This window comes from Terrapene carolina, unplaced genomic scaffold (assembly GCF_002925995.2).
Source record: "Terrapene carolina triunguis isolate 2854851 unplaced genomic scaffold, T_m_triunguis-2.0 Scaffold111, whole genome shotgun sequence".
NCBI lineage: Eukaryota > Metazoa > Chordata > Testudines > Emydidae > Terrapene > Terrapene triunguis.
In genome coordinates this window covers 5,314,722-5,340,045 of record NW_020664462.1, presented here as the reverse complement: position 1 = coordinate 5,340,045, position 25,324 = coordinate 5,314,722, and the positions used below count along the sequence as shown (strand labels likewise).

Genomic DNA, 25,324 nt, shown 5'->3' with positions numbered 1-25,324 from the left:
AGCACACCCCGTGGCTACTATGAAATTCAACTCCTTCACCACAGTATTTTTTAATCTTTTAAATACATTTATCATAAATATTTGTAAAACTACAAGTGGGGAAATTACAGCAGTGGTTAACAGATGTACGTATGCACGTTGGGGGCAATCCAGAGCTAACTGAAGACAATGGCAATCGGGGGAGGTCCTGGACAATTGGAAAAAGGCAAATATAGTGCCCATCTTTTAAAAAAGGACAATCTGGGAAACTACAGACTGCTCAGTCTCACCTCAGTCCCTGCAAAAATCATGGGGCAGGTCCTCAAGGAATCCATTTTGAAGCACTTGGAGGAGAGGAAGGTGATCAGGAACAGTCGACATGGATTCACCAAGGGCAAGTCATGCCTGACCAACTTGATTGCCTTCTGTGATTAAATAAATGGCGCTGTGGATATGGGGAAAGCAGTGGACATGATATACCTTGACTTCAGCAAAGCTTGTGATACGGTGTCCCACCGTATTCTTGCCAGCAAGTTAAAAAAGTATGGATTGGATGAATGGACTATAAGGTGGATAGAAAGCTGGCTAGATTGTTGGGCTCAATGGCTAGTGATCAATGGCTCCATGTCTAGTTGGCATCCAGTATCAAGTGGAGTGCCCCAGGGGTCAGTCCTGGGGCCGGTTTTGTTCAACAACTTCATTAATGATCTGGATAATGGGATGGATTGCACCCTCAGCAAGTTCGTGGATGACACTAAGCTGGGTGGAGAGGTAGATATGCTGGAGGGTAGGGATAGGGTCCAGAGTGACCTAGACAATTTGGAGGATTGGGCTAAAAGAAATCTAATGAGGTTCAACAAGAACAAGTGCAGAGTCCTGCACTTAGGATGGAAGAATCCCATGCACTGCTACAGGCTGGGGACTGACTGGCTAAGTGGCAGTTCTGCAGAAAAGGACCTGGGAATTACAGTGGACGGGAAGCTGGATATGAGTCAACAGTGTGCCCTTGTTGGCAAGAAGGCTAATGGTATATTGGGCTGCATTAGTAGGAGCATTGCCAGCAGATCGAGGGAAGTGATTATTCCCCTCTATTCGACACTGGTGAGGCCACGTCTGGAGTATTGCGTCCAGTTTTGGGCCTCCCACTACAGAAAGGATGTGGACAAATTGGAGAGAGTCCAGCGGGGGGCAACGAAAATGATTAAGGGGCTGGAGCACATGACTTACGAGCAGAGGCTGAGGGAACTGGGGTTATTTAGTCTGCAGAAGAGAAGAGTGAGGGAGGATTTGATCAGGGCCGGCTTTATGACCCGCGGGGCCCGATTCTAATACCCGGCGGCAGTCCAAAGCTTCAGCGGCACTTCGCGGAGGGGGGTCCGCTCCAGGTCTTCCGCGGCACCGAAGGACCCCCCACCTCTGAAATGCCACCGAAGACCCCCGGAGCAGAGCCCCCCCCCCCGCCAAAGACCCCCGGAGGGGGGCCCTCTTTGGTGCGGGGCCCGATTCCAGGGAATCGGGTGAATCGGCTTAAAGCCGACCCTGGATTTGATAGCAGCCTTCAACTACCTGAAGGGGGGTTCCAAAGAGGATGGAGCTTGGCTGATCTCAGTGGTGGCAGATGACAGAACAAGAAGCCATGATCTCAAGTTGCAGTGGGGGAGGTCTAGGTTGGATATTAGGAAACACTATTTCACTAGGAGGGTGGTGAAGTACTAGAATGGGTTACCTAGGGAGGTGGTGGAATCTCCATCCTTAGAGGTTTTTAAGGCCCGGCTTGACAAAGCCCTGGCTGGGATGATTTAGTTGGGGTTGGTCCTGCTTTGAGCAGGGGGTTGAACTAGATGACCTCCTGAGGTCTCTTCCAACCCTAATCTTCTATGATTCTATGACCCATCATTCTGAACTGTCCTTTCTCTATCACTACTATCAGGGCAGGATTCACACATTCAAATCTACAGACTGTCTTTATTATTTCTGATGAGTTTCTAGAGTGCCTGTCACTGTGGCAGGAAGGAAAGACTGAGCATTCAGGAGATTTGGGTTCCATTCCCTGTTCAGCCACAGACTTCCCGTGTGACGTTGGGTGAGTCACCTAATCTCTCTGGGCCTCAGTTCCCCATCTGTACAATGGGGATAATAGCAATGCCCTGCCGCCCAGGGGCATTGAAAGGATAAAATCCAATTGTGATTGTGCGGCACTCAGTAGGGAGTAGCTGTAACAGGGTTGGCAGCCACCCAAGCACAACCTCGTGGCTAGGGGTGTGTCTGTGGTGTCCTGCTAATAATTTCGCCCTCAAAGAGCTCCTAACACAGATTCCACACACTTTTCTGAGGTCAAACTACCCCTCTTTGGAGTGTGGGTTTATTCACAGCCAATAACTCCAACTCCTGAATTAAAATTTTGCTTCCTGCCCCCTGGCCTCCTTGCCCGGAAAGCTTTCACGCTTTCCCTTGCTTGCCCAGGATCTCTCCTGTCTTAGTAGGTTACTCCCAGCCCTTCCCAGCTGGAATCTTAGTCTCAAATCCCAGGACACGGCTGGAGCCTGCTCATTCCTAGCAGTCTTTGTTCATAGAATCATAGAATCATAGAATATCAGGGTTGGAAGGGACCTCAGGAGGTCATCTAGTCCAACCCTCTGCTCAAAGCAGGACCAATCCCCAGACAGATTCTTCCTGAACATCCTCCCGCATTGCAGCCACCTGCTGCCCTTTACAGGAATTTACCTGAGTCCACTCAGGTGGGGCTTAAGCTCGAAAGCTTGTGTCTCTCACCGACAGAAGTTGGTCCAATAAAAGGTATTACTTCACCCACCTTGTCTCTCTCATGGCTACAACAACACTGCGTGCGTAAATACACATATACGCAGATGATAGATAGGCAGGCTATAATAAAAAAAAAACAGTTTCAGGGAAAATTAGCAGCATGCCAGGCACATGCTGTGGGGCACTGCATTAATGCACTGGTGATGACTCACCAATCAGGCCAGCTAGAAGAAATCCAGTGATTGAGAAAAATACTTAAAGTAGCAGGAGGGAAATGAAGTATTAAAAATTAACATTTTCCCTATCCTAAAGGCTGATTTTATGTACTATAGTGTTTTGTGAACGATGGTGGTTCTTTACTGAAAGAGTTAAATATTAATTTAAATCATTCAAAGGCATTTTGGAGGTACGAGGACTGAAAGTTGAAATCTATCATTTTTAGAATTAGAATATTTGAGATTTAATCAGTCACCAAAATATAATTTTTGCAAAAATCTGTTTGGTTGTCAGCTCTCTGGGACAGGGACTGTCATTTTGTCCTATGTTTGTACAGCACCTAGCACTGGTCTCTGACAAGGGCTCCTAGGTGCTATGGGAATACAAATAAATAATAATACAAATATACTTGTGACTACAGTGGGGTGCCACACATCATCAGTTGCAGATGAATTATCAGGGGATGTTCCATCATGTTGCTCCATTCAGGAACCTGCATGTGATGGAGTCAGGAGGGTCTGAGCTGGGAAGTTTTCAGGGTGTAGCACTCCGTCTGAATTCAGTACAGAGAGTGCTTCCAGGACCATATCTTTAGCTCTTTGGAGAACATATCAAGGGAATAGGACAGAGTGTATGTTTAATGCAAATTTAAAAATTTGGGACGTTGTAAGCCATTTTTCCTACCCCTACATTCAACCCTGAAAACACTGCCTCTAACTGCATGGTGAGACTGGACAAACACAAATGAAGGACATTAAGGGCAGGTCCACACTGGGGCGGGGGATCGATCTAGGAAACGCAACTTCAGCTACGAGAATAGCGTAGCTGAAGTCGACGTTTCCTAGATCGAACTAAGTTTTACTTACTGCGGGTCCACGCGGCGCAGGCAGGCTCCCCCGTCGACAGCGCTTCCTCCTCTCGGCGAGCAGGAGTTCCGCAGTCGACGGGGCAGCGCTTCTGGGATCGATCTATCGCGTCCAGATGAGACGCGATAAATCGATCCCAGAAGATCGATCTCTACCCGCCGAATTGGGCGGGTAGTGTGGACCTACCCTAAGTGCTGCTACATCATCTAGCACAATAAAGAGAGAGAGAGAGAGAGACTGTGTTGAAATTGGGGCATTCTGGAAAGTATTAGCCTTGGGCTTGGGCATTTACATCCTGCTCAGCTTGCAACACGACTACAAAAAAGAGTGCTGCTCACTAAAATGAACTGGTGACCGCATATTGTACCACAGCGGCAGGCATCTTAGAAATGATGGATGGATAGATACGCAGACAAGGCAGCATACACAGACCATGCAGTGCTAACAAGTGTGGTCTCTTCTACAGCCCCACCCATGAAAAAGATCAATAAACAAAGAAAGTGATTCAGACTCTTCCGGAGTGAATACAAGTTCAAACATGGTATAAATATGCCACAAGCACCACACTAGGTCTCGTAGGCAATGGTACTACTGGAACTAGACCTTAACTAAACTTTATCAAGTGAAGTCAGCGTAAAATGCCCATTTCAGTTTGTCTTGTACATTTTACAATATTGATCATACATATTCAATATCACCCCAGTTCAGCATGTAGGGGAGGGACCATGTCTTCACTTACATACCGCTATCTACGAATGCACTGAGGGCTAGAGCGGTAGTCTGGTTTTACATTAATGTGTCTAATTGGACTTATATATTCATTCATTTATATGGATTTTCATTACTCTGCAATATAGGTGTTGTGAATTCACTTGTCTTAAAAAAAAAAAAATTAAGGAAAGACACTGAAACAGACCCGTCAGTTACCCCCAATGAAATCAAGTCTCTCAGCAACATCATAAAATCTAACCACAACTAGTCCACCTCCCACAGTCCCCATCCCACTGCTACCCCTCCCTACCCTACACCACTTTCCACACAAGCAAGGGAGAAAGGGTAGGTCTTTTATCACACCCTGTAGGGTAACAAACGTGGACAGTTCCAGACCTGAAGTTAGTTCTTGGTCCTGTTGACATCAATGGCAAAACTCCCACTGACTTCAAAGGGGTCAGAATTTCCCTCAGGAGGAAGTGAGCTGAAAAAGTCCAGAGCCCTAACAGATTGCCCTGCCAGCCACCTCCTCTCTCTTCTACCAAGGAGCGTCACCTCAGGCAACCTTGCTGACAGCAACTGAGGCAGGGTGTCACAGCAAGAATGGGGGGCCTCTTAGGCAGGCCTCAGTTTTGTAGATCAACCCCCCTATCTCAGAATCAATCTGGGAACCAGTCAGCAGCCAGTACAGGCCACAGAGCAGGAGGGTTTAAAGTGCTCCTGGAAAGAGACGCTGCTGAACAAGAGGGCTACGGATGCTTTGCTGTTAAGGCAGTGGGTTCCTTTATGCAGGCACAGGGCCCTGTTTGATCATATTAAGTTATCCCCTGAGACGACGCAACTGATTTGTTGTTAATAAATAGCACAATGCGAAGCTACATGGACCACTACACTAGGGCAACACAAACCGGTGGGTAGATACATTAATTAAAACAACAAATGAATCAATCCACGGCCTTTCCCTAAGCCTTCTTTAAAGGTACAACATGACAAGTCAGGTCCTACTCATTCCATTCCTTATCTCCCTTTAAAATCTTCATGAGAGGACATTACTTTCTGATAATAATAAAATGATATGTAGCTCTTTTCATCCATAGTTCTCAAAGTACTTCACAATTGCTAATGTCTTTATCATCACAACATGCCTGTGAGGTAGGGAAGTACCATTATCCCCATTTTACAGATGGGAAACTGAGGCACAGAGCGATTAAATGACTTAGAATCATAGAAGATTAGGGTTGGAAGAGACCTCAGGAGGTCACCTAGTCCAACCACCAAGATCACACTGGAAGGAATTGAACCTGGGTCGCCAAAGCTAGTACCCTAACCACTGGGGTTGTACAGAGCCACACAGGAGGTAAATCCACACACTCCCTCCATGTCCCCTTTCCTCTTTGTCTCTTCTGCACCCTCCCATACACCACCATTTCCCCTCGACTTTGATTTTTGTTTGTTTGTTTAATTTTGTGTGATAAGTGCCATAAAAATCTGTTTGCTGGAAATATTGTGATTAATACATGGGAATCTAAGCATTGTGAAAATATCTTGGTGTTTTCTTGTTTCTGGTAGCTCGTATTTCTGTATCTGTTGTATAGGTTGGCACCTAGACTTTCTTTGGTTTGTTATAAGAAAAAAAGATTGAAAAAGCTTAATAAATATATATAAAGAAGATGAATGAGGCTACGTGCATATATGTTAATTTAGGGCCCAGTCCAATAAATTGGTAAGCACCCTCAACTCCCATTGACTTTGCAAGAGGCACTAAGCACCTGCCAGCATCAGGCCTATAGGTAGAAAAAAATAGTTCTGGGCTTTGTATTAATTATTATTATTATTATTAAGCAATATATTTCATCCCAGCCTTGCTATGTAACCCAATGCAAAGGGGACAAAACTGGCATTAAAGAAGTTGGGTGGGGAATTGTGTTAGGAGCACAATACAAGGCATTGGTTCACTACAGGAGGCACTAGATACAATTCTCTGGCCTGTCATATACAGGAGGTTAGATTAGATCGGGGTCGGCAACCTTTGAGAAGCGGTGTACCAAATCTTCATATTTTTACTGTAATTTAAGGTTTCGCGTGCCAGTAATACATTTTACATTTACAGGGGCCGGTGGACAGAACCCCAGACTGGCAGCAGGCTGAGCGGGGCCGGGAATCCGGCTGTCAGGGGCCGGTGGATGGAACCCCAGACCGGCAGCACGGATGGCAGACAGAACCCCAGACCAGCAGCAGGCTGAGCCGCTCAACCTGCTGCCGGTCTGGGGTTCCGTCCGCCAGCCCCTGCCAGCCGGGGTCCCGGCTGCCGGCCCCGCTCAGCCCACTGCGGGCCTGGGGTTCCGTTCATCCAGGCCGGCAGCGGGCTGAGCGGGGCCAGTGGCCGGGACTCTGGCTGGCAGCAGAGTGCACTAAAAATCAGCTTGCATGCCACCTTTGGCATGCGTGCTGCAGGTTGCCAACCCCTGGATTAGATTATCACCCTTCTGGCCTTCACATCTATGAATCTACTGAGTAAATCCCAGCAAAAATCCAGGTACTTCTGAAACCGGAGGTGTTTCGAAATTCCTAGCCTTTGTCTGCATCATGCAAAGAGCACAGAAAAGCTGAGGAAACACTGAGGGAGGGAAAGTTAAAAGGGTCCATGTGACAACCATATACGAGACCCGAGGTCTGTCCCAGAATTCAACAGAGACCTGCCAAAAAGTCACTATCATAGTGACCAGGTACAAATGTAACAGGAGTACTTGTGGCACCTTAGAGACTAACAAATTTATTAGAGCATAAGCTTTCGTGGGCTACAACCCACTTCTTCGGATGCATATAGAGTGAAACATTGAGGAGATATATATACACACATACAGAGAGCATGAACAGGTGGGAGTTGTCTTACCAACTCTGAGAGGCCAATTAAGTAAGAGAAAAAAAACTTTTGAAGTGATAATCAAGATAGCTCAGTACAGACAGTTTGATAAGAAGCAAGTGTGAGAATACTTACAAGGGGAGATAGATTCAATGTTTGTAATGGCTCTGCCATTCCCAGTCTTTATTTAATCCTGAGTTGATTGTGTCTAGTTTGCATATCAATTCCAGCTCAGCAGTCTCTCGTTGGAGTCTGTTTTTGAAGTTTTTCTGTTTTAAGATAGCCACCCGCAGGTCTGTCATGGAATGGCCAGACAGGTTAAAGTGTTCTCCCACTGGTTTTTGAGTATTATGATTCCTGATGTCAGATTTGTGTCCATTAATTCTTTTGCGTAGAGACTGTCCGGTTTGGCCAATGTACATGGCAGAGGGGCATTGCTGGCACATGATGGCATATATCACATTGGTAGATGTGCAGGTGAACGAGCCCCTGATGGTATGGCTGATGTGATTAGGCCCTATGATGATGTCACTTGAATAGTTATGTGGATGTGATTGTGAGGTGTGATGAGGACTGGACTATATATCCAATAAAATTCATCCTGAGGTAAATTTGTGTATATGTTATGCAGATTTGTAATCAGTAGCTTTAAAAATGTTAGGCAGGCGTGAGGTGGATTTCTGAACCTAACTATGCAAGGTAAAATCTTAGCCAAAACCAGAGGTGTTGCCAGAAAATGGCACCTCCTGATGGCCTGAGACCCTCCATGCTGCCTGTTTGCTCTGTTTCCAGGTGCTGCTTTGTTTGATTGTTAGTCACACTCTCTTCCTTGCTGTCAGTCTCACTAGGCTGACTAGTGCCACCATATTTTATGGACCTCATGCTGGGTAGTAACATGAGAGGACTTTGTGTTTCTAAAACTAAACTGGCTCTTTATTAAGAAAACTATTTACGCAGGTGCTACAGCTGCAGCGAGCATTCTAGCCATGTGCCCACAGACTGACTTCCGGGTGCCTCCTCCAAACTCTTCCTTCCTGCAACCAGTGCTCCTCCCTCCAAGTTCCATGCAGATTGCTACATATGGGTCACATCCTGAAATCCTGAGACAGCTTTCACTCTGTCCTTTAAAAAGCCATGGGAATTCAAGTTTGACTGAGGACAACAATAATTGTTTATTCTTTACCACTCTATGTTACACTGTACAACACTAGTGACAATCCCACATATTCAAAAATCATGAGACTGGCTTAAAAATCATGATATTTTTAAAATATTAAATTTGGTGCCTTTTTCTGTACTTTCTAGCTTTTGAGACTTTGGAGGTAACATTTCCAAGCTTTTCCCTGCAGTAATGAGGGCTAGAAACTTACGTAAAAAAAAAAAAAAAAAAGATAGCTGAGAGTCGCATATAATCACCTGACTCTTGGAGCTGGAGCTTTCAGAAAAAAAACACCCCAAATGTCATCAGATAAAATAAAATAAAGAATACTGTTATTCTGTGATTTACATGCAACAATCAGATTGTTTTATATAAAATAAACACATAATTAAAATATTGAACTGGGAAGAAAAGTTATATGGGCAATGAAGTAGGGAAGTGCTAATTTCCACTGAAGTCTATAGAAGAGCTGCTAATGGCAAACTGCAGTGATCCGGCTGCCCTGTTACCTTTCATGATCTCCCAGGGAATGAGCTAGCTTTACTAAACAAACAAACAGACAGAGCCCCCGTGCAAGCATTCCACGCCAGCTGCAAACTTAACTACAGAGCTATTCAAGTGGCTCCATAATCAACGGACAGAGCCAAACATTACACCAGACTGAATGTGCCAGGATGACATTCACATTAGTGCAAAGGACCTGCAGATGTCTCTGTCTACCACTCACACCCTTACTTAAATGATGTATGCATAGATCATCTGCCCTGGGCTGAATTTTACCCTAAAAGCCTTAAATGTGGCAGAATTCACTGGTGACCATTTCATAGCAGCACTAGCGTCCATAACTGAGAGGCCAGATTTTCATCTCAGTTGTGCCAGTTTAAATTTGGAGTAACTCCACTGAAGCCAAGGGAGTTACTACAGATTTACACAGTCGTAAGGGACAGCATAACCACCTGGCATCCTCAAAGGTCAGTTCATGTGAGTGGCTGGAATGTCCTTCCCCTTAGCTTTAATAACCTCTATTGCTGAGCCACAGCTGCCTGGACAGTTCTGATGACTAATCGAGTGCAACTAAATTAAATAAAATATTACAAAACCCCCCAGAACTAACACAGCATGTGCACACTCCAGAAACAACACCCCCAGATCCCAAATCAGACAAGCTCTTAATGATGTGCTTAACATTAAGCATGTGAGCAGACCTTAGACATCAGTGAGATGATTCAGGTGCCTAAACTCATCTGCTGGATCAGGGCCCTAGATGGTCTTATTTTTTGAAAACCTCATCCCTCGCCATCCATGGTTGTTCTTTCCCCCTCAGTCCTTAAACAGCCCTGATCCTGCAATGAGCTCCATGCAAGGGCAGGGTCCCACCCACACGGACCTCATTTCAGGATTGGGACCTAATTTGGGACTCACTCCTGCAAGGTGTGAGCACCAACTCCCACTGACTTCAATGAGCACTCAGCATCTTGCAGGACCAGGCCCTTAGTTAGCTCGTTGAGGCAGGATCCGTGCCTTTTATTTTTCTGTACAGAAACATGCGCTGCAAACCATCAGACGTGCTGACACGATGATGCATAAATAGATAATACATTGGAGTTTGGGAAACATCCTTCCTGCCCTTTGGCACTGAGGAAAACAGGGCAGAGTGGGAGGGATGGGGAGAGGGATACTACCCTAGCTTGCCAGGGTCATAACTAGCAATTCACGGGAGTCATAACCCTCATCAGTTTTATCACAAATCTTGCACTATTTGGTGTTTCCCTGCTGCCCCAGCTCCTGAGACAAGCTATTCTTGTGACAATTGCAGCAGTACTTTTCTAGCCCTTGTGATTGCAGAAAAAAAGACTGAAATGGAACCCTAAAGCACACTGAATATTCAGCAACCAGTAAACCAAGGAAAAGATCCCCAACTTTAAGAATCTCGGGATTTCTCTTTTATGGCTGAGTCACGATTTTTGAATGCTTGAGGTTAGCAACGCTGTAATGTGGCAATCTAATCTATCTATCACACACACGACAGGCCCAAACCAAGACCCTAGATCAGAACGATCCCAACCTACTTTAGAGCCACATCTGAAATGTACAGCTAACACCCAGCTGTAATGAGATATAATGGAAATAACCTTTTAACATTTTTAAACAGCCAGGCCACCCAGAAAATTTTCTTATTCTCAAAACAAAACAAAAGGACACAGAGAAAAAGAACAATCCCCTTTGTGACAATGGCATTCTCCAGAAACAGGCCTGTATTTTAAAAGGTGGACGTCACTGCCATCGCGCCCGCTCCATCCCCCTGAGCTGTCGCTCCGAAAATAGTCCCAGCTGTCCGGCTCCATCTCTCCTCAGAGCCATTTGCAGAAATGCGAGCTGAGAGTGGGGGGTTGCAGCTTGAATTGGCACCGACATGGGGACAGAGAGGAGCTCAGTGAAAAAACTTACCAAAGAGAAAAGCAACACTTGGTTTATGCCTTGGAAATGAAATAAAATAAAATCCCTCCCTCCCAACACCCAGCTTCCCCACCCCCCACACCAAGCCCGTCTGTCACACAGGTTGACATCCACAAGCTACGAAGGTCAAAGTTAATCCCCCGCAAGTAACCTCTCCAACTCTCTTTTTTCCATCTTTCCACAGCTCTTTTGGAGGCTGTTCTTTAGACTCCTGGTCGCCCAGGCAAAATAATCCAGTGAAACAATCCAAATACTGCTCAGGCCAATGTCTCCTTGACCTTCAGCTCTGTCGTCTTTCACCTCAAATGCCTTTAACAAGGCAATAAACACTCAGATGTAATTAATGTGGACTCCGAAATCACCTCCTTCCTCCCTCTGCCTTCCTCAGATGAGCTGCTCCCCAATATACACCCTCAGGACCTTACCTGGAGTCTTGTCAGAGTCTGAGAAGGCAAGAGGCTCTCATCGGGGTGAGGGAAAGCAGATCCTTACTGAGAGACACACAGGGAAAAGGGGAAAAATGAGGTGTGGGGGACATGGGGAGACCATCTAGGTTTTGGTCCCCCCTCCCTTCCAGTAAATAAAACAGAAACCCCAGCGATGGTGCGGACGTGCAGTAAAAGGTCCCCTAGTCCCCCTGCAGTGTCTCCACTGCTTGGGGTGTAGGCTGTGTCGCCCCCGGCCCCACCCCTTCCCCTAGCTGTCCTCCTCCACTCGAATTGCTGACGTGCTTTCCTCTCCTTCTGCCTCCCAGCTCCAAAATAGCCCTGGGTGTCATTTACTGGAGAGATTAAATTTCATCTGGTAGAGAGGCGAAAGGGCATAGTTCTAGGGACTCAATCGGCCCATCCAAAGAGGCAAAAAAAAAAAAAATCAGCAGAGGTGTGAGTGTGCATGTGTGTGTGTTTGTGTGTAACAGGCTGCGGTGCCAGGATTCATCAGGACTGCTTCTCAAGTGTGTATCCTAGAGCCAAGTGATAGCTGTTAAACAGCGACCGGAGAACAGGCTGTTGGCAAAGTTTATCTGTGTTACAAGTGTCTCCTTAGTAAAAAGAGGAATTCCCTTTCAGATCAGTAATGGGGTTTGTGGAAGAAAGAGCTCATTTTAGGGTTGGCTTCTTTGACCAAGGACATTTGCAGAACAACAACGAATAAACAGCAAATGAACAAAACTGACGGTGCCACTCTTTCTCCAAATCTTAAAGTGTGGTTCTGCTCTGAAAACTGACTCTGCAAAAATGGCATAGTGAGATTGCAGATTTTCTGCCTCTGTGACTCCTGGTCATATTGTCTCACATTACAAGTAAAAAGTTATTTGCCCAACTACCACTTCCTTAAACACAGCCTCGAATCCAAGAATTCATTCTAGTCTACACATTCCTGCTGATGAAGATTCCAGAACTGGAACTTAGTCAATAACTGTTGATAATGCACAACGCTGAATAGAATCCCGCTCATTCTCCCATAGCTGCACTGTCTGTGCATGGGTAAACAGGAGAGAAAAGTAGTGAATACTTATTGGGGCCATAAATTAAGCAGATAACATCCCAAATACACACAGGAAACAGTACTGGTTGAGTAAGAATGTGCTACTTTTACATAGGGAGTGTTGTTGTAGCTGTGTCAGTCCAAGGATATTAGAGACACAAGGTGGATGAGGCAATATCTGTTATTGGATCAACTTCTGTTGGTGAAAGAGACAAGCTTTCGAGCTTCCAGAGAGTTCTTCTTCAGGACCTGAAGGAACAGGACCTGAAGAAGGTCTCTGTGTAAGCTCAAAAGCTTGTCTCACCAACTGTAGTTGTTCCAATAAAAGATATTACCTCACCCACCTTGTCTCTTCTTCTACATAGTCACTTTTCAAAGCACAACAGCACTTAAAACAATAGACAAGAATTAGACCTTTCAGGCTAATGCCTGCCATGAGATTTCTGAAATTGGAAACAATTGCTTCAGGTTATAGTTGCACAAACAATGACCCATGATGTAATAGGAATCACGTAAACCATTTGAAATTCAGTATTATTGTTATGGCCGGAGTCACCAGGTGGCGCTGTTATACATAGTTGTCAATTTTTTTTTTTTTTTTGGCTTGTGAACCATGTACGGTCTTTGAAAGACTCCTGAGAGCCCAACTAGAGGAACTGTGAGAGTAGGGTGACCAGACAGCAAGTGTGAAAAATCGGGACAGGGGGTGTGGAGGGGTAATAGGAGCCTCTACAAGAAAAAGACCCAAAAATCGGGACCGTCCCTATAAAATCAGGACATCTGGTCACCCTATGTGAGAGTGAGAGCCCTTGAAGCGGTCAGGGATGAACCAGTCTGACACCATGCTTATGAAGAAACATCTGGCAGAACTCCAAAGGAAAGTAGCTGTCCTGTCCATGAGACCCCCAGAAAATAATGTGCCACCCTCTCAGATGACCAGAAGTTGAGGAACTTGTCCACCTGACCAAGAGAGAATGAGAGAGACAGACTATTTCTAGAGAGGCTGAGAGCATGAGGATCACCACCCCTGATGAGACCATCATCCCTAGGATCCCTCACACTTCTGCTGTAAGTGTGGTGAGGATGTCCACCTTCTAAGAATCTGTTGCAATCGGGTGAACCCCAGGAAAGTCTCCAAATGATTCAAGGCCCTGTGCACTGAGCACCCACCAGAAAACTTCGAAGGGACCAAGGAAGGGAACATCTGGGTCCTGAAACCAGAACTACTCCTACAACATTTAATTTCTGAAGTTCCATCCACAGCCTTCACCCAAAAACAATATACCTAATGGACTCTGTGGATCCAAGGCTGAAGTGGATGTGTGGGCTAAGGGCATTGTTGCCGAGCTGTTTTGGACAGTGGGTCTCAAGTTACCCTTTTGTTCCAGCCACTTAAAGCATCTGACCCTTCATCCCCTGGAAGGACGTGCCTGCGGGGATTACATGAATCATTCATTGTTCCCCTATCTAGGAAATATCTACTGGCGCTTCTGCTTCATGTCCTAGATAAGACACAGAAAAGTAGAGAGGCCTATGAAAAGTTACATTGAAAAAAAGGGGAAGTTAGCTTTTTGAAACTGGCTGATGGGTCTAAAAATGTAATAGTAAACACAGAATCATCATTGAGTGGGTGTATTTCCAGTGGGGTCCCACAGGGATCAGTTCTTGGCCCTATGCTATGTAACATTTTTTTTCCCAAGTCATTGATAAAACATAATATTATCAATGATGAAGTTCGCAGATAACACAAAAATTGGGGGAGTGGCAAATAATGAAAAAGACAGGTCATCGATTCAGAGCGATCCGGATTGCTTGGTAAACTGGATGCAAGCAAACAATACGCATTTTAATATAGCTAAATGTAAATGTATACATCTAGGAACAAAGCATGGAGGCCATACTTACAAAATGGGCGACTATTCTGGGAAGCAGTAATTCTTAAGAAGATTTGGGGGTCATGGAGGATAATCAGCTGAACAAGAGCTCTCAGTGTGATGCTGTGACCAAAAGGGCTAATGTGATCCGGAGATGCATAATCTCGAGTAGGAGTAGAGTGGTTATTTTACCTCTGTATTTGGCACTCATGTGACTGTTCCTGGAATACTTTGTCCAGTTCTGGTGCCCACAATTCAACTGTGAAAAACTGGAGAGGGTTCAGAGAAGAGCCACAAGAATGATTAAAAGACTAGAAAATATGCCTTATAGCAACAGACTCAAAGAGCTCAACCTGTTTAGCTTAACAAAGAGAAGATTAAGAGGTGACTTGATTACAATCTGAGTACCTACATGGGGGACAAATACTTGGGTTCTTCAATCTAGAAGAGAAAGTTATAACATGATCCAAGGCTGGAAGTTGAAGCTAGACAAGTTCAGACTGGAAGATGTAAATTTTTTTTTTGAGAGAGAGAGTAATTAACCATTGGAACAATTTATCAAAAGTCATGGTAGATTCTCCATCATTGACCATTTTAAATCAAGATTACATGTTTTTCTAAACTATCTGCTCTACGAATTACTTTGGGGAAGTTCTGTGGCCTGTGTTATACAGGAAGTCAGACTAGACTATCACAACAGACCCTTCTGGCCTTGGAATCTATGAATTTATGTGGTTTCTAAGAGGGTCTTTGTCACAGACACAGCATCTCTGGGCTTTTTTCTTTCCCCGCCTTGCTCTGCTATGTGGTGAGAAGGAGGGACAGGGTAGAGGAATAAATGAAAAGAAGTTTCCCAGCATGCCATTTGGGGGACAAAGCCCTGGAAATTTTGCTTCCCTGCAGGGAGGAAGAGTGAAAAAAGGCTTTGTTTGCTGCTGCCTCAACATAAGTTTAAAAGCTAGGATGCCAGTAAAGAAGGTGGGAGCGTGCAAATGCCTTTGATTGTACGAATGGCAGCCGAAATTTGTCAGTTGGAAGGAGCATGGCCAAAGCTCTGAGCCCCAGAGGCAAGTCTGAGTTGCCTCCAATTTTTACAAGAAGAGAGGCATAAATCCAACTGCCTTTGATTTGGAGACAGACCAGCGCCCAAGAAAAAAAAAACGGTTACCTACCTCTTGTAATTGTTGTTCTTCAAGATGTGTTGCTCATCTCCATTCCACGTAAGGTATGTGTGATCTTATGGAACTAAGTGCGAAGGTCCCGCCACTACCTCATCAGGTGAGGAAGAGGATGAGACCAGAATGGGAAGAGGGACCAATTCCACTTCCCCGGTTGGGGCAGCCTCGGTCTCAGGCTAGTGCTAGTGCCTGGGCACCTTGGTCCAATCCCTCATCTAAGTCAGGAGCAACGTGGTTGCAGACAGCCTCTCTGATGCCCCAGAGATTGAGTGCTGCAAATGGGATCCTGGGGCGGGGGGGAACCCCGATGGGTTCCAGAATTGCCATGATACAGCCCATTGACCTGTGGCCAGGTGCTCGTTGATGGGCCCGGTGGAAAGCCAATGCAGGGTATGCCTGGCCCTTGGGCATAGTGATCTCCTCACCCTCTGAGTCCAAGGAGGAAGGGTTCTCCCTTGGTGGTCAAGGTGGTGCTGCTGCTGCCTCTGCTTCCCCACTGTATGGGGGTCCCGGTGTTTTGCACTTGGGGTGCGTACCGGGGCTCCGTGGAGTGATGTCGTGTACCTGGTGACCGATGACGGTGCTCAGGGGACTGGCGGTGGTATTCCGAGGATCGGTGTGGCAGCTCTGGGGACCGGCGCAGAGATTCTAGGGACAGGGATCTGGGGACTGGCATCGAGGTTTCAGGGACTGGCATTGGGATTCCAGGAACTGGTGCCGAGGTTCTGGGGACCGGCATGGAGGGTCCAGGGACCAATAGCACGTTTCCAGGGACCGATGATGAGATGCTGGTGACCGGTGCGGAACTTGGGAGCGGTGCTGTAGGGATGAAGACCACTGCATGGGCCCCCTAGTGGGCTTGCCTCTAGATGGGACTACCACGATGGTACCAACGAGGGTTCCTGGTATCTCTCTTCTTGTTGTCGGCACCGGCAATGAAAGTATGTTCTTGGCCGCTTGTAACGCCTCCGGCACAGACAGTACCGTCAGGTGCTGGGCACCCCTACCGGTCCCTGGGGTTGGAGGCAGGTCCCGGGTCAGGCTCGGAAGTATAAGGGGAGAGGCTGCTGCCTGCCCCAGTTCCGGGAAAGACGAGCGGCCCAGCGCGGGTCTCAACTCATCCCCAACTTTCCCTATGCCCTTGCATGATGCCGGGGAGTGCCCTCTCCTGGTATGCTGCTCCTTATGCCCCTTGGTGGGTAGCGGCGATGGGGATCGGTGCCAGGAGGAGGTCGGTGCCAGAGGGGCGCTTCTTACCGACACTGATGTACTTAGCACAGAGTCTGAATGGGCCAGCTCGGAAGCAGGTGTGAGAACTGACTCCATCACTAGCTCTCTAAGGGCTGGTCTACACTGGGGGGGGGTGTCGATGTAAGATACGCAACTTCAGCTACGGGAATAGCGTAGCTGAAGTCGACGTATCTTATTTCGACTTACTTCGGGTCCTCACGGCGCTGGATCGACGGCCGCGGCTCCCCCGTCGACTCCGCTACCGCCGCTCGCCCTGGTGGAGTTCTGGAGTTGACGGGAGCATGTTCGGGGATCGATATATCGCGTCTAGATGAGACGCGATATATCGATCCCCAATAGATCGATGACTACCCGCCGATTCGGCGGGTAGTCTGGATGTACCCTTAGTCTAATTTCCTGTTACTTTTTGGTGCGCGTTTTGAACCCTTTACAGATGCTGCATTTATCCCACGCATGGGTCTCCCCAAGACACTCCAGACAGCTCTGATGGGGGTCACTCATGGGCTTCTTGCACAACATGCACGGCTTGAAGCCTGGGGATCGGGGCACGCTAAGACCCGCGGGACTATCTACTATTTACACTTAACCAACGACTAAAACTAACTAATCTAGATACACTAAATAGACTAAGTGAGAGAAAAAAACACTGGTTTAAGGGCTTACCAAGGCAAGAGGACGTTTCAACACCATCACTGTAAGAAGGAACTAAACGGGGGGGGGGGGAGCAGGCAGCACCCCTTATACCGGAGCACATGCATGTGACTCCAGAGGGCACTAGAACCAGTCCTACGGATACCACTGGGGGAAAAGCTTCCAGCACTGGTGCATGGGGCACACACACACCCCTGACATGGAATGGACATGAGCAAGCACTTTCTTCGGTGGAGTTTCCCACAATTGTTTTATGGGGGAGGAGCAGGGCAATGGTGGGGTTTTACCCCCATAACAACATGTAATTCTGTCCCCCAAACCTTGCAGATCCTCAGATCTCCACAAGAAACTAAGGCAATCTTAACAGACCTTATATCTTCACAATGGCTCTGGGATGTGACAGTCTTCCTCTCCCACTTCCTGACAGTGCAGCTTCAATGGAGTCTTCCTATTCATAATATCACTTGTATTACAGGAGCATCTGAAGACCCCAAGGACCCATTGGGCTAGAAGCTGTACAAATAAGTAATACATTCCTTTTGTAAATTTTCATCTGACGACTGCTCTGCATTATCTGAGGGTATGATGCAGGTCTGTTCCTTCAGCCCATTCCCCAATGCCCCAAACTGGCCTTAATCTCTCTCTATATTTCCTAATACAGTATTTCCTAGTATTCTTGCCGGCAAGTTAAAGAAGTATGGGCTGGATGAATGGACTATAAGGTGGATAGAAAGCTGGCTAGATCGTCAGGCTCAACGGGTAGTGATCAATGGCTCCATGTCTAGATGGCAGCCGGTATCAAGCGGAGTGCCCCAAGGGCCAGTCCTGGGCCCGGTTTTGTTCAATATCTTCATTAATGATCTGGAGGATGACGTGGATTGCACCCTCAGCAAGTTTGCAGATGACACTAAACTGGGAGGAGTGGTAGATACGCTGGAGGGTAGGGATAGGATACAGAGGGGCCTAGACAAATTAGAGGATTGGGCCAAAAGAAATCTGATGAGGTTCAACAAGGACAAGCGCAGAGTCCTGCACTTAGGACGGAAGAATCTCATGCACTGCTACAGACTAGGGACCGAATGGCTAAGCAGCAGTTCTGCAGAAAAGGACCTAGGAGTTACAGTGGACGAGAAGCTGGATACAAGTCAACAGTGTGCTCTTGTTGCCAAGAAGGCTAATGGCATTTTGGGCTGTATAAGTAGGGGTATTGCCAGCAGATCAAGGGACGTGATCATTCCCCTCTATTCGGCATTGGTGAGGCCTCATCTGGAGTACTGTGTCCAGTTTTGGGCCCCACACTACAAGAAGGATGTGGAAAAATTGGAAAGAGTCCAGCGGAGGGCAACAAAAGTGATTAGGGGGCTAGAGCACATGACTTATGAGGAGAGGCTGAGGGAACTGGGATTGTTTAGTCTGCAGAAGAGAAGAATGGGGGGGGGGACTACCTGAAGGAGGCTCCAGAGAGGACGGATTTAGACTGTTCTCGGTGGAGTAATGGTCTCAAGTTGCAGTAGGGGATGTTTAGGTTGGATATTAAGAAAGACTTTTTCACTCAGAAGGTGGTGAAGCACTGGAATGGGTTACCTAGGGAGGTGGTGGAATCTCCTTCCTTAGAGGTTTTTAAGGTCAGGCTTGACGAAGCCCTGGCTGGGATGATTTAGTTGGGGATTGGTCCTGCTTTGAGCAGGAGGTTGGACTAGATGACCTCCTGAGGTCCCTTCCAACCCTGATATGATTCTAATCAGAAAAATGGGGAGAGGTGAATTCTGGGGATTAATGTTTGTACAATGCTCTGAAAGCATAAAACATCACGGTAAGTATTATTATATAAAGCACTTGCATGACACAGCAGCTAATAATGCGTCAGGACCACATCAGGCTCTGTACCTCCTGTGCTTCACCTCTAAGGGACGGAATTTCTGCTTATGGAGCTGCATGTAATCACCCCAGGCTCCAACATATCTGTCCATGCAGCAGTCCCATGGGGAAGTGCTCCACAGAATACAGAGGGTGCACAGGCTCCCACGCATACTATCAAACCAGTTCAGCTACCTTATGCAGCCGTAAGGAAGAGCATGAAGCAGAGAGGGGAGAGCAACAGGGACAGAATTTAGCCACTGGTATTGTATTTGTGATCTATTGTATAATTAGTCATGCTGGAAGACCGTGGACTCTTTAATTTTTAAGTCATTTTAACAGTCAGGCAGTGATCCTGATACAAAACATCATTTTGCAGATGCACTGTCGCAGGTGGCTTGTAGACGCCTATGGATAAGGGAAGTGAGAGTGTCTCTCTGGGGGAGGAGGACCTGGGAGGTAGGCTTAACAGTCCTTGAAGAGGAACATGTAAGTAGTCATGCTTGGGGAGAAGGCTTATGCTTGACTTTGAATATCATTTTGAGTTGCCTGGGAAATAAAACCACACCATAGGAAGGGATAGATTTCGACATCCTACAACTTGCATGCACTGTTTGGAACAGACTGGGGAACCACCTGGTCACAAAGCACATTTTTAATTTTTCATACAAAAGGGGAGTTGAGAAAATCTTCCACTTCAGGGGATAGAAAGGGATTAGACTGAATTAAATATTTTATTTTAGTTACCAGAAAGGAGATCATGTGGAAGTTTTAATTCCTGATCCTAAAATCTTTTTCGGGTGAGGACTGAGGTAATTTGGCACCACATTCCATGAGAAAAAAAAAAGTCTGAATTCTTCCACTGATTTTACATTGTTTGGATTTGCAACTGATAATATACTCTCAAAACATGTGTCATGCAAGCTATACAAAATAAGCTTTTATATATTGTATATAAAATGAAAGTAGAAAGGATCACACAGTGAATTAAATGAAACAGAAACACATAATTTAATAGATCTAGAACTTTCTACATATGTTGCCTATATCCTCTCCTCTACCCTTTGAATACCGATGGTCATCTTAGGCCTGAACCAGCAAAATGCACACAGACACACACCTGGGTCTGTGCAGAGCTCCACCCACTTTGTGGGGCTCTGTGTGGGCCCAGGGGTCCGCTTGCACATATCTCACTGCAGGATCAGGGTCTTAGGGTGTCAGCTCTTCAGTGAAGGGCCTATGTCTTCCTGTGTTTGCCAACCACTTAGCCCAATGGTCTGATCAGGACTGGGGCTTCTAAGTGCTAACATAACAGAAATTGGTGTGATGCTTTGTGAAATAATTACAGCTAAGTTGTACATCAACTTATCCAACAAGACTGAATTCCCTTGTAGAAATCTCGCTTGCACAGGGGGAAAAAAGGTGAAAGTTACTTAGGTTATTTACTAACACTTTCTCCTTTCATGTATTATCAGTTAGTAGTTTATTAATTCATTTACGTTTTGATGTTTAGAAAGATTCTGCACCTCATATATGTGACCTCACATCTGGAAACTAGAATAATGGATATTCCTTATTAACACTGACCCGGGTAAAACAAGTATTACCCATTGACATCTAATGTTCCCACCACCCCACATAAATTTACTGAAATAATACAATCAGGGACTTAAAATATGAAATACTTTAATTATTTTTATAACTGTAAGTGTTACCCAGAACATACAACAGGTCTTTTCAGTGAATTACAAAAAAAACCCAAACAAACAAGAAACACCTCACATATAGAAGAGCAGCTGATAAGTAACATGAGTTGAACTGAATAAAACAATAGCTATAACTATTTATTAGCCACGTACATACAACACAACTGATTATTTAAATAAGGAAACAATCACATACATAAAAAATGCTAGAAAATTACACTGGCCATGATTTATTACAGGATTCTCATAAATCTGTGACTTTCATACATGTAATACAAATCTTAGCATCTCTTTCTACTGTACCTTTTTCTTAATATAAACCATATGTAAGTGTACACAGCATGGTAGGTTACTTTACACAAGTGAACACAATCTAGCCGCAAGGCTTCCTGGTGTTCCACATAAGGGAGTTGTCTGACAGAAAACAAAAAATGCACACCAAATTCACTAGTTAAGGTGCATCAACTTTCTAAAATAGCAAAGTATGTCCCAACAGAAATCTGTGTAGTATAAATAACCTTTTTTAAAGTTAAGTGTTACACAAGAGGTAGAAGTGATATTTTTCCAACGTTCATTAAATATCCAGTTATTTTACAGAATCACTGAAATAAGCCTAAATTGACTAATCATTAAGTATTAACAATTGACATCTTGTTTCTTTTAGTTAAATGTATACTTTCACTCATTTCTGTTGGGTCTACTAAATAGATTAACTCACAATAGCCTTCTTCAGTAATATTTCACTAACAGTGTAAAATTTGTTTTTAATTAAATGAGATTGACCAACATACATGTAAAAGATATACTTCAGACACCAAACAGTATATTAAAATATAGACACTATTAATCTTTGTATATCTGTCATAAAAATAAAAGTAAACTTATTTTTCCCATATATATTGGAAATAGCCTAATTTTGTGAAAAAAACACTATTTTCATTAAGTTATTACTGTGCATAAACAAGTTTTAGACCAGTTTTATTTTGTACAGTAAAAAAAGGAAAGCAACCTTTATCTGGAATTGATTTTTTTAAGTTGACACTGGCCTATCCTCAACTCTCATTAGTTAGCTTTCATATATTATATGCAAACAATTTCCTTTTTAAAGCTTATCTGGCAAATAAGAAGCAGAGGAATTGTAGTTTCAGTTCCCCAATTCTAAAAAAGTTGCTCAAAACTACTTTATTCCATACATTTTCAACTTCTAACAACAAAGGCTAAATAAGTACATTGTAATGCACCTTATTTTTTTTGCACCTTTAATTGTAGTATTGCTAATAAAGAAAAATGACTCACCACGCTATAAAATGGACAGATTTGGTTGCACTATTGAAAAGTAAAAAACTAAAGAAAAAGAAAGTGCTTTTAAAAAGCAAATTGTAAAACAATTTATAATAAAAAAGTAACTTCATAGATATAGTTTTTCCTTTTGTAATTATTTATAAGTTTCCACAAAACAGAAAAGTGCTGGTGATTGAGAGATAAAACTGCACAAGAAACAAATCAAGATCTTAACACGGTTAAGGCTGTATTTCTATCCAGGCAAAACAGGATAAAACAAGGTGCAAATTTCTCAAAAGCCTATTGATTTAACTCAGCCAAAGCATCTTACAGAAGGTACATTCCTCAGCTTTAAATGAAAGCAGACTATTCTCCTAACTCCAAGATGTTACTATGTTCAAATTGCAACAGAAAGCTGAAGTGAGCATACACAGTTACTTACCGTTTTTGAAAAATAAGACTTTTAAAGGCACATTAACTATATTATGAACTGATTAAGATCACATTCCTTCACAGTAACTTACATACAAACAATACAATAAGGACCTAATATGCCCAATACATTCAATACTACAAAACAATCCTGCAAGACTACAATTATTCTGTAAACAGAAATGCAAATCAAGACTTTCAAATTCTATTTCCTGTTAACATAGTAATCATAACTCAAAAACTTAAATTCCATCCACAACTCAAATACTGTAAACTCTGAAAATTTTTCAAACCACCTATAGTTTCACAAAAACACATTTGACCTTCAGATATTAGTGCAAACAGATTGCACACACACACACACACACACACACACACACACACAAAAATACACTCACACAGCATTAAAATAATTCTCTTCACTACCAATTTTTAGTTTTAGACTAAGGCTTAAAAATATCCATTGAAACTGATTAAATTTTCTTTAGAAAAAGTGGAGCATACTTTTAATAAGATTCTGCCTTCTAATGATTCCTTTGTTTAATCAGTGGATCAAAATGAGGCTTTAGTGACTTCCTATTCTACAAAATGATGCACTCATCACCTCATTACCATTAATAATGGTACTACCACTGGTACTATATTGGTACTAATAGAACTAGACTACAGATGTTCTAGAAACATTCACAGGTTCAAAATTACAGACTGTTTGGAATATTTAGCAAGTACGTGTATATGCAAACAGAATTATATATTTATCAAGAAAGTGTTGAATTCAACATCATAACATAATGAAACACAGAAAAATCTTCATTTTAAGTCTTTGAACTTTTTCTCCTGTCCTCAACATAATTCTTTTTTAAAACAAGAACTGCTCTCCAAAGCCATTCATCAATATACTAACACCTAAGAACATACCTGGTAATTAGTACATTTTGAAAGACAATCTAACATTAAGACACGATTGATAAAGCATTAAAATACTCATAAGTAGTGTGATAAGATGAAAATATGAATTATTCATCCTTTTCTAATTCTCACTCTGTACATTCACATTGATACGTAACACTTCTGATTGTCTAAGCCACAGGATGAAGACTAGTAATAGCAACTAAACATATGAAATCTTCTCATGCTAAAACAAATCCGTTAAACAGCTTTGGTAACCTAGTATAGTGGGCTTTGTGTAAATATCTTGCAAACATCCCTACCCCTCAAAAAACCCCTATATACTGTGTGTATATTTATATATAATATACATAGTTCCTGAGTAAATCATTAAATCTGATTATTAGGAAGGTTTGGCAAAAGACCCAACTGTGTATTATTAAAATAGAATTTTAAATAAACATTTAATCAAAACATTTAAATAAATATGGAATGTTTCTGAAAATTAAAGTACCATAAACATATTAATAACCATGTAATTTTTCATTAAGTGCATACTTGCTGTTTTTAACCATGAGGCATCAGTAAATCTAATTTCTAAGTCTGAGTGACAATTTTATGTTAACTGCCAATATGTATTTTAATGCAATGTACTGCAACTCTAAAAATTCCTTAAATTAGTTCTTCATTTATTTATTATGTAAAAATTTTGTCACAAGGATTATACTATGGGAACTTTTGGTTTAGATTAGTCCAGCTGGTAACTTTTAATTGGCAGAACAAGCACGTCATGTAACTAACATTAAATTCTGATTATTCCAATCAGACTCTTGGCAATTACCTGAAAGATCTGACACCCTGTCACAATAGCAAAGCAGAAGTGTGGACTATTCAGTGTTGAGTGACAGTACAAACAATTACATTATTTAGCAATCATTCTGGCACTTAAAAGAATATATAATTGTGCAAAAAAACCCAATAATTATGAAATACCCTTTAAAAATGACATTTCTAAAGTATGCTAAATTTTATAACGAATAAATGAAGAAAAGAATCAAAATGAGCTTAGCCACTCACTGGTTTCTCAGATCATGGCTTGAGTCACAGCTGATACATAGCTTTGGCTAAGTGGTCAAGAAAATGGTCAGCTATTGCCCAGTTCCCCTTATTAATAAAATCTTTATCTTACATAGAAGACACTGCAATACCAGCAATATTAAAACTGCAATAACACTATTACAAGAAATATTTGTCAACACCAGAATCACAGTAATAAAATTGCAGCACTGATCAGTTGAGTTATCCTTATTTTTTCTGATAACCTAGCAAAAAAGTTCTCCATAGCACAATGCAATTCACTTTCTTCCTTTTTTTTTTTTTTTTTCCTGCACAGTTATTCAGAAATCTGTATGGGTTCCTCATGTTTTTCTTTTTTGCTTCCCTTGTCTTCAGGATCTGCACTATTTTTTTCTTTTGTGCTTGCGTTTCCTGGACAAAGCTCTTGCAATGCCCTTTCGACCTCCTCCTGTTTCACTGGAGTGCTTAAGGAGGTTTTTGGTAGAGTCATCTGCAGTGCACACCATAAAGCAGTACGAGCCTTGCGTGTGGAAACAGCTAACTCTTTAATGGCAGCTGCCAGAGCAAGAACATCTACAAAGACAAGAATATACAACCACATCACAACAGAACGAATATACAACCATG

The 25,324-nt window shown here is 43.6% G+C and overlaps 2 protein-coding genes across 3 annotated transcripts in view; both read right to left on the bottom strand.

The window, feature by feature from the left end:
• Positions 1-11,617, bottom strand: part of OBSCN (obscurin, cytoskeletal calmodulin and titin-interacting RhoGEF) — a 304,900-nt gene extending 293,283 nt beyond the window's left edge. Inside the window, 1 exon segment of the mRNA XM_029911618.1 lies at positions 11,440-11,617. The gene's annotated coding sequence lies outside the window, so the exon portion shown is untranslated.
• Positions 11,618-21,023: 9,406 nt separating this feature from the next.
• Positions 21,024-25,324, bottom strand: part of LOC112112364 (meiosis-specific coiled-coil domain-containing protein MEIOC-like) — a 50,277-nt gene continuing 45,976 nt past the window's right edge. For both annotated transcript variants that reach the window (XM_029911634.1, XM_029911635.1), the window contains one exon: positions 21,024-25,270. In XM_029911634.1, coding sequence (XP_029767494.1) covers positions 25,014-25,270 — 257 coding nt within the window. In that variant the 3' untranslated portion in view covers positions 21,024-25,013. The remainder of the gene's footprint in view (positions 25,271-25,324) is intronic.